Source organism: Pseudonaja textilis, chromosome 4, assembly GCF_049901715.1.
Source record: "Pseudonaja textilis isolate UNSWEBS1 chromosome 4, rPseTex1.2, whole genome shotgun sequence".
NCBI classification, from domain to species: domain Eukaryota; kingdom Metazoa; phylum Chordata; class Lepidosauria; order Squamata; family Elapidae; genus Pseudonaja; species Pseudonaja textilis.
Genome location: NC_141993.1, coordinates 24125401 through 24139744, shown reverse-complemented (window position 1 = coordinate 24139744; position 14344 = coordinate 24125401). Strand labels below are relative to the sequence as shown.

At 41.8% G+C, this 14344-nt stretch overlaps 1 protein-coding gene across 1 annotated transcript in view; it reads right to left on the bottom strand.

Moving 5' to 3' along the window:
* LOC113442759 (lysosomal acid lipase/cholesteryl ester hydrolase-like) overlaps positions 1-14344 on the bottom strand; it is a 38468-nt gene continuing 24124 nt past the window's right edge. Inside the window, exons 4-9 of the mRNA XM_087932201.1 lie at positions 8935-9044; positions 6960-7093; positions 5432-5572; positions 4327-4398; positions 2749-2820; positions 1-234 (exon numbers count right to left, since the gene is read on the bottom strand). Of these exons, the coding sequence (XP_087788327.1) occupies positions 1-234; positions 2749-2820; positions 4327-4398; positions 5432-5572; positions 6960-7093; positions 8935-9044 (763 nt within the window). The remainder of the gene's footprint in view (positions 235-2748; positions 2821-4326; positions 4399-5431; positions 5573-6959; positions 7094-8934; positions 9045-14344) is intronic.

Below are 14344 nucleotides of genomic sequence, written 5' to 3'. Positions count from 1 at the left end.
TCATGGATATCTTTTCATTATCTCAATGATACGCATGTACATAACCTCAGTTGCATCAAGTCCCCAAATGTAATCTAGATGTTGCCATTCAGGAACATGTTGGTGATATATGACATTACTAAGTCGTGCTATTAATGCCTCGACATCTGTTATGTTCGCAAATAAGTCGTTTCCACCAGACCAGAGTGCAACAGGTATTTTTATATCTTCTATCTTGTATACAGGAGGAGTCATCTGGGAAGAAAAGCAACAAATCTGAATAATTAGTCAAAAACTGAAGGAAGACATTGCAAATTGCCACTTTAAAAACAGTTGGTGAGCAAGCAGACTAATAGGAATTCAGTGCAAACACTAAATCTGTGATGAAAGTGAAGGGTATGTGTGTGTGTGGATTATATGTTTTTTTTTAATTCTGATGTTTCTCTTCAATACATAGCTGATTAGTTCAGAGGCCCAGAAAGGAAGAACATTCTGCCATTGGTCCAAAAGAGAACATACTGTTAGGAATATAAGTCACCTAACAGGTATTTGGGTTAGAAATATATAAACCAGGATAAACATTTTAGTACTATGTCTTTAAGAGATTGCAAAAAATGCAATTGGGTGTGGTTTCTCAAACAGCCATAAGATGGAGCCAGAAACCTGGTTTGTTTAGTCTGAGTCTCAGAAGAGAGTGTAAGTGTATCTCTGTTTCCTTCTGTTGGAAAATATTGCCGTTGCTCCATTTCTTCTAATTGACTGATATTACTGGATTTAATGTAAGTCTGATACTGAACTGTTTTTGACACTGGAATTTGATATTTGGATTTTCCCTGGATTGAAAACTGACTGATTTTACCTGTGAATGACTTTGGACTGCCTATTTTGGACTTTGCTTAAACCTTTCTGGAAGTAAAAACCTACATTTACTGTACAGTGTATCTGTGTGCTCTGTGTGTATTATTCAAACACTTCTCTCAAATATGTCTCCCTGTATGCACTCATTCTCCTAAAGGGGAATTACCTCAACACATACTAGCTTAAATTAGTCATTTGATGCAATTGCAGTTGTAAAGGTACAGTGATGGTACAGTGGTTAAAGTGCAGAATCGTAGGCAAACTCTACCCACAGCCTGAAGTTTGAACCTGATGGGGCTCAAGGATGACTCAGAGTTCCATCTTTCTGAAGTTGGTAAAACAAAGACCCAGATTGTTGTGGGCAATGTGAAAATAATGCTTCCATGTTTTCAACCACCCAGAGAGTCTGTAAAGCCCTTTAGCATGGTATATAAATCTAAATTGTCATGGCCAGAAGGGCTTTTGTGCAACTGCCAGTTGTGCATCAGGTTGTGCACCTTTCCTGGACCAATGGTCCCTACTCACAGTTACTCATGCCCTAGTCACTTCCCATCTTGATTATTGCAATGTGCTCTCCATGGGGCTGCCTTTGAAGAACATTCGGTAGATTCAGTTGGTGCAAAATGCAGTGGCTTGCATGGTTTTGTGCAGACCCTGGTGTGCACATGTTTCACCTCTCCTGCGGGAGCTGCATTGCTTGCCAATTTGCTTCTGGATGCAATTCAAGGTGCTGGTTGTCACCTTTAAAGCCCTTCATGGCTTGGGACCAAGTTATCTGAGGGACCGTCTCTTGCAGGTTACATCTCCCCAACCCATTAGAGCGAGGAAGCAGGGAATGTTGCGGGTCCCATCCCTGAGGGAGATACACCTGGTGGGACCCAGAAGAAGGGTCTTCTCCATGGTGTCTCCCTCTCTCTGGAATACCATTCCCCCAGAGATTAAAATGGCCCCCTCTATTCCAGAAGGCACTGAAGACTTGGTTCTGCTAGAGGGCCTGGGGAACCCAGAGTGGGATGGAGCCCATTAAACAGCTTGTGTGATCTACTGTCATTGGGGCTGGGGTTGGGAGTTGGGGGATAATTTTGTTTATTTATTTATTTTCAGATTTTGTTCTATTGTACTTTATTAATTTATTTGATTCTTTTTGTTAGTTTTATTGTTTTTTTTAAAATTTAAATATGGTTTTATATTCTGTAAGCTGCCTCGAGTCGCCATGGGCAAATAGATGGAAATATAAATTAAATAAATAAATGCTATTGTCAGTGTTCCAGCAAACCTCCGTTCTATCCAATAACTCTGAGACAACCCTATCTCAAAAATACCTTTATTAGGATAGTAACTGGCACATCTGTGGAATCCCAAATCTGAAAATTTCCAGGCTTCCTACAATTTCCCAAACTACAAATCCATGCCCCCTGGGCCGTCATCACATCACATGGCTCAATCATGATCTGTCCAAAAGTAAGATCCTTATTTCATCCTGCGCCATATTCAATGACCTTGAGCTAACACAAGAATTTTATTTTGTCTACTTAGAGCTACTCAACTGAATCTACCCCCTCCCACTTTCTCAGGCTTGTTGCAGCGTGGAAGCATCGAATCTCAGTATGGCTTCCAAAGCTGACAGCTATTTCTATTTCCATTGCTAAATGGCTTGGCTAGGCAGTGTTTAATTTAGGTGTGGACTGTCTTCAGATCAGGAAGGGCAAGAAATATTTTTCTACACTTACAATCACTTTGATGACACTTTTCTTACTTTGCTCAACCTCAGCCTGAAAAATTTGAAACAAGGTACACAACAAAATTCTACCCAGCTACAACACATCCAAGAGGGAAAGCATTCTGATCTAAAAGCTACAAAGGAGGAACAGCAAATGAATATTTCACAGGAAAACTGTTTTATTTTCATACCTGGTTATATTTCTCCATATTCTTTTTCTTAGTGCCATAGTCATATGCTTGAAACACCTTTACGTTATGGAGCTAAAATGAATAGTAATTACAAGAACTGAATAAAAGAATTACCAGTCATTTCGATAACATGACACCACTGCTATACAAGGTACATTGGCTTCCAGATGCAACTCAGGATGCTGGGTGTCTCCTTTAAAATTCTTCATGGTTTGGGACTGAGTTATCTATGGGACCTTCTCTCCCCAGTGGTCTCTATTCATCCCATATAGCAGGAGGGCTGCTCTGGGAGTAGTGGTCTTCAGCAGGTTCTGACCAGTTCTGGAGAACCGGTAGCAGAAATTTTGAGTAGTTCACAGAACCGGCAAATACCACCTCTGACTGGCCCCACCCCGATCTATTCTCTGCCTCCTAAGTCCCAGCTGATCAGCTGGGTCTTCTTTTGTTGTCCTGCACAGGAGAATGGAGCTGGAAAGCAGGTTAGTGGGGTGGGGAGAGAATGGGGATTTTACAGTATCCTTCCCCTGCCACACCCACCAAGCAGTGATGGGATTCAGCCAGTTCGCACCACTTTGGGAGAACCGATTGTTAACTTTCTGAGCAATTTGGTGAACTGGTTGTTGAAAGAAATCATTAGGGCAGAGAACTAGTTGTTAAATTATTTGAATCCCACCACTGCCACCAAGCCACACCCACAGAACCGTTAGTAAAAAAAATTGAATCCCACCACTGTGCTCTGGATACCATCAGCTGTGGGCTGGATTGGTCCCATCCATGGTGATCTTTTGCAAGACCTTTAAAACTTGGCTTGGTGTCTAAGACTGAAGTTCTGGGTGAGTGACATACTTCTATATATGTCATTAGCTCTCATTTGTACATAACCCAGAACAGGTTTATTTTAAAATACTATATAAATAATAATGTGTAATGAAATTGAACCATTGTAAGCAACCAATATAGCAAGCCCGTTCTTAACTACAGTTCCTCTTTAAACCAGGACAGTCTTAACCTGGAGACTTGTGATATAAATGATAAAGATTGCAGCATAAACAGAAAAGTTGTATGCTAACATCATATGCTGAATGAGCTCAGTGTAATTCTAGATATTACAAGCCTCAGATTATTAGCCCCCAAAGAGGCAGTTTTGGGTAATGTCACAAACCTTACAATTCTAGGTTGCCTTCTCTGTCCTAGTGCTCTTCTTCTTAACCAGATTTTTTACTTTAAATTAAATTTTTAATTTAAAAAAACCTTTAAACCTTAAATGCCTCTGTGGATTGTATAGTTTTAGGTATTCAATTTGTTTTCCCATTTCTGTCATGAGATGATCATGAATGGTTCACCTTAGGTATAATTTTATTGTAACAAGGGAATTTATCGATCATATACTTAAATATATTTGCTTGATGGGTTGTCTTTAATTTACGATAGTCACTGGTGCTTGAAATGTTTAATAAATTCACACATCGCTCTACTGCATCCAGAATTAGTAAGAAGAAACCCATATATACTATAATGATTAACAGATCTCTTTTATGTATGGTTAGAACTGAATTGAATCTATGGTACAAAACCTACCTGTTTCCAATGAAGAATATTTTGTGCCGATGTCCCAGCAGGACAATGTGCTATGTACATGTCTATACGAGACTGAAATAAAACAATTATTCATCATAATTCCTGAATTATTTTCATCTACCATGTAACAAAAATTCAGTAAAGGCTGGTTGTAAATGTGTGGGTCTATTTACATTCACAAATAGACTTAATACAATTGATGAACATCCCCAATCCAGGATACTTTCTCGTAATGTGCAGTGCAGTAGATTTAATTTTCATAATTCATCTGGAGTTAACTTATTCCTTTGCTATATAGTTACTTTGTACATTTTGAAGTTGAGTGCACATACATCATTTTTTTTTTGCATGACTAGAGCCATTTGTTATCCTACAACTAACCGGAAAGATAAAGGACCAGCTCAGAATGCAATTTATGTGCTTTGTATTTTTAGTTTTCAAACAATTGTCATTTTAGTTTGCTGAGTTTTTAATACAAGCCATTAGTTTTTGGAAAAATCATGGTGCCTTATTCTTCAGTTTTATTGGCATGGCATTTGCTAAAAACAACTTGGAAAGTTCTCAGTTCCAGTATAATGAATACAGTTACACCTTGTGTCCTAAAACTTTTGCACAAAGTTGGTTCTTTCTTCTAGGAAATCTTGAAATGCAAAGGTTAATAGTAAATCTCAACTTTGCCTTCTTTAAAAATTTTTTTAAAAAGACTTTAATCTAAGGGTTAGCAAACCTTCTTTTTTTATAAATGGCCAGATTCTATCCCCTTCCCTTTGCCTCCATGTTAGCGGCTAGCAGGTTACATCGGGCATTGGACAATGTTGGCTTGGCAAGGGATGAACAGATAGGCCACTGCCACCCAGAATTTTCTACTCTTATATCTCTTATATCCCTTGGCTTTGCTCCAAGCTCTAGAAGCTCACCTGAGTCTTGGGCTTTCTGATCTGCTGCCCACCCGCTCATCCATGCTTAGCTCAAAGGCCATATAAAAGCAAGTGAGGTTTGGCTTGTGGGCCATATTTTGCCTTAACCTAAGAAAAAGTGTTATTTTGCAACTGGCATTACATATTTAATAGAAACCAAGCCTGACCCAGTTTTCTTTTATACATACCATGTTGACATTGGGAGTATTAGAACCAGCTATAAAAGACATAACTAGTTCGCAGAATTTAGGTTGGAAATTACAAAACAGAGCGCTTAGTTTTCTGATGAAAGTAGGAGCGCTGAAAATTCTTCTGCAGCAATACAGTGTCTGAAATATATTAATTAATTTATTCATTAATTAACTGGTACTGATCAAATATCACTCCAATCCCACCTCTGTTGTCAACCCTAGCCTTCTCTCCTGCCATAAATTTAAACAGAAACTGCTTAGTTCAGGAATACACAAAGTGGTTCTTTGCACAGTACATGAGACTTGAAATTCCAAAAGGCGGATAAGAAAAAAAACACAAAAGTTGGTTTAATTTAGGCTATTTTTGATTAAAACTATATTCATGAAATATAGTTAATTTAATAATCTTCACATACCATATAATAAATTTAATGATTTTTTTTCCTTAAAACAAACTGGGGTCAGTTATGAAGTTTTTATTACTTTATTTTCTTATTTTATATGATTATTTTATTTTCTTATTTTTATTTTATTTTTATAACTTTCAGCCAACTCTGGTGGCTCCCAGTGGTTAAAAAAAAATCTTGTTAAAACCTATAAAACACAACCAGTGAAAATATAAAAACTGGTGCAACTCAGGTTAATGTCCCATTATCTAATCTTCTCTCAAAGCTGGGGAGGCAGGACTTTACAGCCTTATGGAAGGCTAAAAGAGTGACCCTTGAACTTTAGGCAGTGAAGCATTTCCTGGGACAGGTATTGCCCACTTCCTAGCTCCCCTCTAATAGCAGTGTTTAAAGGAAGGGACTCTAAGTGACCTGGCAGAAGGTAGGTTTATGAAGTGGTTATGAAGTGGAATGAAACAACCACTTTATAAATGCATGGCATAACAGGGGTGGTATTCAGCATGTTCTGACCTGTTCTGGAGAACTGGTAGCAGAAATTTTGAGTAGTTCAGAGAACCAGCAAATACCACCTCTGACTATTCTCCATCTATTCTCTGCCTCCCAGCTGATCGGCTGGGTCTTCTTTTGTTGCCCTGTACAGGAGAACAGAGCTGGAAAGCAGGTTAGTGGGATGGGAAGGGAAGGGAGATTTTACAGTAACTTTCCCTCAGGAGTGGGGAAGGAATGGGGATTTTGCGGTATCCTTCCCCTGCCATGCCCAACAAGCCACACCCAACAAGCCATGCCACACCCATCAAGCTATGCCCACAGAACTGGTAGTAATTGGCCATGCCCAATTCCTGCAACCATTCCTCATCGTATGTCTTAGGCTCCAGGATGACCATGAGCAAAGCCTCCTGATCCAGGAAAGGCTGCAGTTGGTGCATCAGACAAATCTGTGCAAAGCCCTCCCAACCAGGTTTTGGGAGCGGGGTGCTATTCATGCCTCCTTTTCTTAAAAATCAATATCAGAAGAGCCCTCCTTTTTAAGCTACACCTACTGATAGCTTTCATTACTTAGTGTACCTTTCTTTGGAATATGGCACTTGAATGGATTATACATCAACATAGGTACTTACCTGTAACAGTGGAGGATACACCCAGATTTTTAATACTGGAGTTGTAGCATATGTTAGTGTGGCTATAGGTCCCATTCCAAAAAAAACTTTGATTTTTTCAGCCAGTTCTGGCCAAGAAGAGAATGAGATGAAACCTGAAGAAAGTAAAGTTTTACGTTAAACAGCTACTGTATTGTTTTTCTTCCTCCTCCTGTATATCTGCAGGGTATATAGTAATTGTGCATTCCATACACAATGCATGGAAGAGATTGCATCTTCGGTTTGCCATCAAACAGCTGGACTGCATGAGGAGAGTGAGATACAGAAGAGTGAGAAATATCTATTTCCTGTTCGCATGTTCACAATGGGAGGATGCCTTACATGATTCAGGTGCCTTCATTGATCAACCAGAAGAAAATTGCTGAAACACAAGAATATCACTTCATGCTAAAATTATAGAATGACTATGTCAACAGCTTATAAAGAAAATCTGTATAAGATGTTTTACAGGTGGCATTTTCCCTCGACAAGAATAGCAAGAATGTTCAAGAATAAATCCGAAAAATGTTGGAAATGTCATCAGACACCTGGCTCACATTACCATATGTGGTGGACTTGTGCGGATGCTAAAAAATACTGGACTAAAATCTACATGTGGTTGGAAAAAAATGACAAAAAAACATATAGATTTGAAACCAGAGATATTTTTATTGGGAATTTTACCTGAAAAATATAGCAAAGATTTGAGGTACCTGATTGTAAATGTATTAACAGAGGCTAGGATTGTATTTGCTAAAAACTGGAAAAATGAGAAAATACCATCGCAGGAGGAAATCATTAAGAAAATATTGGAATGTGCTGAAATGAGTAGATTGACATTTGAAATTAGAGAACAAGAGGATAAACAATTTTATAAAATTTGGGACCTTTTCTATCAATGGTTAGATAATAAAATACAGTAATGAAATATGTAGATTTTTAGAAAATAATAAATATATAAAGATGTACTTCTTTCTTATTATATCTACGAAATGATTTTAGGATAGATTTGGGATGATAATATGAACTGTTATAAAATAAACTAAGTAAATTATGGTTATCTCGTAAAATACGAATGAATAAAACTATAGTCAAATGACTGATTAATAATGATACTAGGATATTTAGTTTTTGATTGATAGTGTGAGCTTTTATGTAATGTAACTGTAATTGAAGACTATGAAATGGATGCACAAAACGATTTGTAAACCAACCGGCACACTGTTTGTATATCTATGGAAGATAGTTTAATGTTTTTATGTTTTGTTTGTTTGTGTTTGTTTTTAAAAACCAATAAAATTTACAAAAAAAAAAAGAATATCCCTTCATGCTAGAACACATTGTTTACATGCAAAAGTCGCAGGCAGGGGTGTGTTTCTACCGGTTCTGTCCACCTCTGCAGAATCGGTAGCTCTGAAGAGCAGCAGTTCTATGTCTTCTGATGTTTTTGCCCACCTGCCCACCCAGGCTCTTACCTGATCTTTGTTTCCTGATTTTTCAACTTCAGCTGCCAAATGAGGCACAGCTGCAGTTAAAAAAAAACAAGAAAAGAGAGCTGTTTTAAAGGCTGCTTCTTGGCACAGCAGCGTGCTAATGACGATTAACAGGTGCGGGGCTCACAGCGGGCAGGGAAGCTCATAAATCCCAAACTGGTACTTAACCCTGTCATATCCCACCCCTGGTCCTAGTTTATCTTTGTGTAGATTTTGGAAAGGCTAATTGCTGAAAATTCTTAAGAGGAAGGGCTGGGTTAGATGAGCCAAGCATTTGAAAGTGGCTCATGATAAATAGGAATTCAGAAGTTGATTTGTTCAATTCTTCCTGACTTGGCCTCCTCCATCAACTATTTGCCAGGAGAGATGTATCGTCTAATTGTATATTGCAAGATGCACAATTGCAATGCATGGACTGTAGTAATTTCACCCATTCCTCCCTGCTCATAGATTTGCCAACTTACCAGCAGTTGTGCCTTCTGAGTGGCCCACATAATAAAGCTGCTGCTGTTTGGTTTTGTTCAGGATAAAGTTTATGACTGCTGGAATGTCATAGTATCCCATCTCATGAAAACTAGGAAGAAACAAAGTGAGCACATTACTTTATAAATGCCAGCCCACGTCATCTTGCTGAGAAAGTAGCTCAGCTGATCACATGGAAAGGATCACAGGGTAATAAGCCATAAAGATATTCGTGCAAGTGTAAGAAAGATTTTAGAAGAGGGAAATCAAGATAAGTTGGTTGGAAATCTTAGGAGAAGATAATAGGCTGCAAGACTACAGACCTTGTTGAACTAGTATTACCAGATTAATATTACCAGATTAATGCCCTCAGCCCAGGTCCTGGTTTAGATTAATATTGGAAATAGCCAGTTCACTGAGTAAGGCAATGTTTCAGACTTCCTTTAAAGCCAGGAAAAGCAAACATAAGACAAATGTTCTTCCTGCCCACTGGAAAATGAATAGCACTGGTTCCTTTGAAAGTGGCTTCCATCATTATATCTCTCCCAGATAATGTTAAATAGTAAAAAGTTAAAATGATAAAAAGAGCTGCAGTGGCACAGTGGTTATAGTGCAGTACTGCAGGCTACTTCTGCTGACTAGTGGCTGCCTGCAATTTGACAGTTTGAATCCCACCAGGCTCAAGGTTGACTCAGCCTTCCATCCTTCCAAGGTGGATAAAATGAGGACCCAGATTGTTGGGGGCAATATGCTGACTCTGTAAACCAGTGGTCACCAACTAGTAGGCCGCGAGGAAATTTTGGTGGGCCACAGAGAAATCTCACCCCCAGAGCATCCCCCCCAAAGCAATAAATCCAGACTGTGCAGAAACACAAGGCTGCACCACCCACATGGCCCATGGGAACTCTCCTCGCCCACCTCACTACTTACCTGGCAAACTTGCCTGTTAAATTGCTATTTTTCCTTTTTCCAACCATCAGCTGTTCTGCTGTGCTGGGAAATTTAGATTAGCTAGGAAGCAGGAAATGGTTGGATTTCTTGCTTTCTAGCTAGTCTTTAGATCTTTGGCTCTACTTTTGAGTACAGCCAAACCTCCCTTAGGACTGAAGGTTTGCTTGCAAGCAAATTCAGTGCAGACTCATGGCAAGTAAATTTGAGAGACTGAGCTAGTTGATGGCAGATAGATAGATCACTGAATGATTCTGTGAGCAACTCAATCTGCCTGCTTTGCCTGATTTTGGGTAAAAGTTACTCTTTTTTTAAATAAAAATTCAATATTTACAGCTGTAAATCACTTAGCGAGGGCTGTAAATATATTATATATTATTTCAAGGAGTAAATTGGAATAACCTTAGTAGAATGAAATCCTTTCATCCTGTTATATCTGGGAGGATGGTTCAAGAACGGAGGCAAGACTCAGACAGTAACTAAAGCTCTTTATTTGTGACTTCAGATCTGAGCAACTAAACCCAGCCACAGCAGCCCCTTTTATAGGGCTGGCTGAGGCTAGGCAGCCAATAAAGGCGATTTGAGTTTGCCGCTCTTGGCAGGGCCAATCGCGGCAGCCCGTTTACTGACCAATCGCATCAGTCTATGGCGACCAATCACGATCGGCTTTCAGCGGGCCAATCAGATTTTCAGGCTACGAGCCTGCTAGTCCAGAACACTCCTCCCGTCTCAGTTCCGTTTAAGGGGTGGAGTAATATAGTCTCGCAGGTAAGCAGGTCTTCGCACCTGTCTGCCTGACTTACGCACTTCCACTTGACCCTGTTCAAACCCGGGTTCAGATGGACTGCTTGCTGGATCAAGCGGGAACGGTGAACTGGTGTCATGGTCAGGGCTCTCCTCTGGTGCCTCCGGGGTGATGAAGTCCTCAGCCTCGCTGTTACTGTTCTGGCTCCCGGGGCTCGCTGAACCTGCCTGGATGCTGCTTCCTGGCGAAGTGTTCGACTGTCGAGTCTCAGTTGTAGCTGGTGAGTGTTGCCAACCATGGTGCGGTGATCTTGGTGATAGCTCGGAATAGACAGGTGTTGGTTCTAATTCTGAGTTCACTGCTTCCCCTCCCCCCCAGTGTCAAAGTTAGGGTCAGGGTTGGAAGATGTGGTTAGTCTGGAGCGCAGTTGGTCAATATGGCGTTTCCATGGTCTGCCATCAGTGGTGAGTAGATGGTAGGAGCAGGGGCCCGTAACTTGAGTTACCTGGGCAGGAATCCAAAGAAAATTTTTTTGTGAAGACAAGGTCTCCTACCTTGAAAACACGGTGCTTGCTGCTGGAACCCAGGGGCTTTTCTGGGGTGTAGGCAGGGTGCAAATGATCTAGAGGCAATCTGAGTTTCCTGGCCATCAGGAGTTCAGCTGGGCACTTGTTGGTCGTGCTGTTTGGTGTGATGTGTTGTAGGAGCAGCATTCTAGTGACTTTGTCGTGGATGTTGCCTTGATCCATTTTCTGTAGAGTTTTTTTGTAAACTGAACCATTCGTTTAGCCCAGCCATTCGCCACAGGATGAGCTGGCGATGTGAGTGCGTGTCGGATGCCCCGTTCCCCTAAATACTGTTCAAAGGCTAAGGCAGTAAATTGGGGCCCATTGTCAGAGACCAGGACATCTGGTAACCCGTGTGTGGTGAAGAGTCTGTTCAGTTTTTTAATGACCGCCTCCGTAGTGGTTGCTTTCATTTTATTGACCTCAAGCCAGTTTGAGTAGGCATCAACAGTTATTAAGACGGTGTGGCCTCTCGTAGGTCCCGCAAAGTCAATATGAATGCGAGACCAAGGACCCCTGGGTGTTTCCCATTCTGTTGGTGGGGCTTTAGGTGGAGCTGAGTGGTTTTCCTGGCATTTGTTACAAGAGGTGACCCAGGTTTCGATTTGTTTATCTATACCTGGCCACCAGGCGTAACTTCTTGCCTGTGCTTTCATGCGTACAATGCCTGGGTGTCCATCGTGTAGCATTTGCAAGACCCTTTTTTGTAACTTAGTTGGTACAACAACTCGGTCTCCCCACAAAACGCACCCTTTTTGTGAAAAAAGTTCAGTTTGTCTGTTTTTAAACGGCTTAAACATTTCCTTGGTGTCGTAATCTGGCCATCCCCTCTCCATCCAGCCAAGAACTCATGCCAAACAAGAGTCTCTTTTGGTTTCCAACGCGACGTCTTGTGCTGTTAGTGGAGGTGATGGCACTGTCTCTATTTGCAGTACAGGGAGTGTGGGAGCTGGGTCTTCCTGTGGCTTGGGTAGCGGTGAGCGGCTTAAGGCATCTGCATGGGGAATAGATTTCCCCGGGCGGTACTTTAATTGATAGTCGTAGGCAGTGAGAAATTCCGACCATCGCGTCATTCTGGGGGAGAGAATGTGTGGTTTGTCGCCCGCCAGGATCCCAAGTAGTGGCTTATGATCCGTTATAATAGAAAACGGTCTCCCATAAACATATTCATGAAAACGTTTTATTGCAGAGACAATAGCAAGGGCTTCCTTATCTAATTGGCTATAGGTTCTTTCTGTTTTTGATAGAATTCATGAAAAAAATGCAATTGGTGCTTCTGAGCCGTTTGGTAGGATGTGGCTCAGGATGGCCCCTACCCCAAATGGTGAGGCGTCACACGTGACAGTCAAAGGTAGTGTCTTGTTATACTGAATTAGTACTGCCTTTGAGGTAAGGAGGTCTTTTAGTTGCTGGAAGGCGTGTTCCTCCCAACGTCCCCAATTCCAAGATGCCCTTTTATCGAGTAGTCTATGAAGGGGCTCAGCAACAGTCGCCTTCTGGGGTAGGAAGATGTTATAAAAGTTAATAAGTTCCAGGAAGGCTTGGAGGTCGGTTTTGTTTTTAGGTCTTGGTGCGTTTTTGATAGCTGCCAATATTTTTTCTGTGGGGTGGATTCCCTGCTTGTCAAGAAGGTAGCCAAGAAACTCCACCCTTTCTGTGCAAAGCTGGCACTTTTCCTTCTTAACCTTGAGGCCAGTGTTTTTGAACCTCTGTAGGACCGTTCTGAGACGTTTTCCTAATTGGTTTTTTGTGGGTGCTGCTATTAATACGTCATCAAAATAGGGCACGACTCCTTTTATCCCTTGTAATAGTCTCTCCATCAGGCTTTGAAAGATGCCTGGGGCTACGCATACACCAAACTGGAGTCTGTTGCATTTGAATGCTCCACGATGTGTGACTATAGTTTGGGCTTCTGCAGTCTCAGGATCAACTGGTAGCTGTTGATACGCTTGGGCCAGATCTAATTTTGCGAATATTTTGCCACCCCCAAGTGAATGCAAGAGATGTTGAACAACTGGCACTGGGTAGGCGCACTGCTGTAGCACGTGATTGAGGGTGGCCTTGTAGTCACCGCAGATTCTTATGGACCCGTCAGGTTTTATGGGGGTGACGATTGGTGTCTCCCATCGGGCATGGTCAATAGGTTCTAACACGCCTTGCGCAATTAATTTGTCCAGTTGCTCGTCAATTTTGGATTTAAGAGCAAAGGGAACTCGGCGTGGCTTTAGACGAATGGGTGCTATGTCGGGGCGAAGATTAAATGAAATGGGGGACCCCTTGTACTTGCCTAGGCTTTCGTTGAACACTTCTCGGAAATCGTGGATGAGAGCCGCCTCTCAGTCATTGTCTTCAGTGTGATGGATCCCAGCCACTCCGATTCCTAATGGCGTGAACCACTGAAGACCCAATAGACTTGGCCGATCTTGGTCTACGACGGTGAGTGGTAGAATTGCCTTATGTCCCTTGAACGAGACCTGCACATGGCGGGTACCTGCGACTGGAATCCGGTTGCCTTGGTAGTCTTTTAGTATGATTCTCTGACTACTGAGGTCTTGGCATCGGATGTTGGGGACTAGCTGCTTGAGTGTTCTCCAGGATACCATGGATAGTGATGACCCAGAGTCGACTTCCATGTTGCACGGTTTGTTTTCAATCGTGACATCTACTCGGATCTTTTTAGCGTCAAGTGATGAAGCGTGGCCGATGATGATGGTTTGATGAGCCTCCTCTCGTCTGGGGGCGTTGTTAAACCTTCGGGGTCTGCTGTACCGGTTCCACTGGTTACTAGGACGGTCCCTCTGCATGGTGGCATTGCCATCGTTTCTCTTTGGGCTGCTCCCTCTCCGTCTGGGGCTGGAATTTCTCTTGTTTTTGCATACCTTCGCGATGTGTCCCGTTTCTGCAAAACGGCATATGGCATCTAAGAATCTGCATTCGGATCGGGATGGTTTCCCCGCATCCGGCGCATTGGTAGTTGGCTTTGCGACCCGCTGGTCCCGTTGCTCACGTTCTGACCGGAGCCTGTGGACTTCTTCCTTGCTGTCTGAGGATGACTCGACGTCTTCGTGATGGGTGGTTGATGTGTACTTGTCTGGAGGTTTCCCAGCATCATTGGTGGGTTGGCGGTTGGTCCCACTGGTTCGACGCATTCGT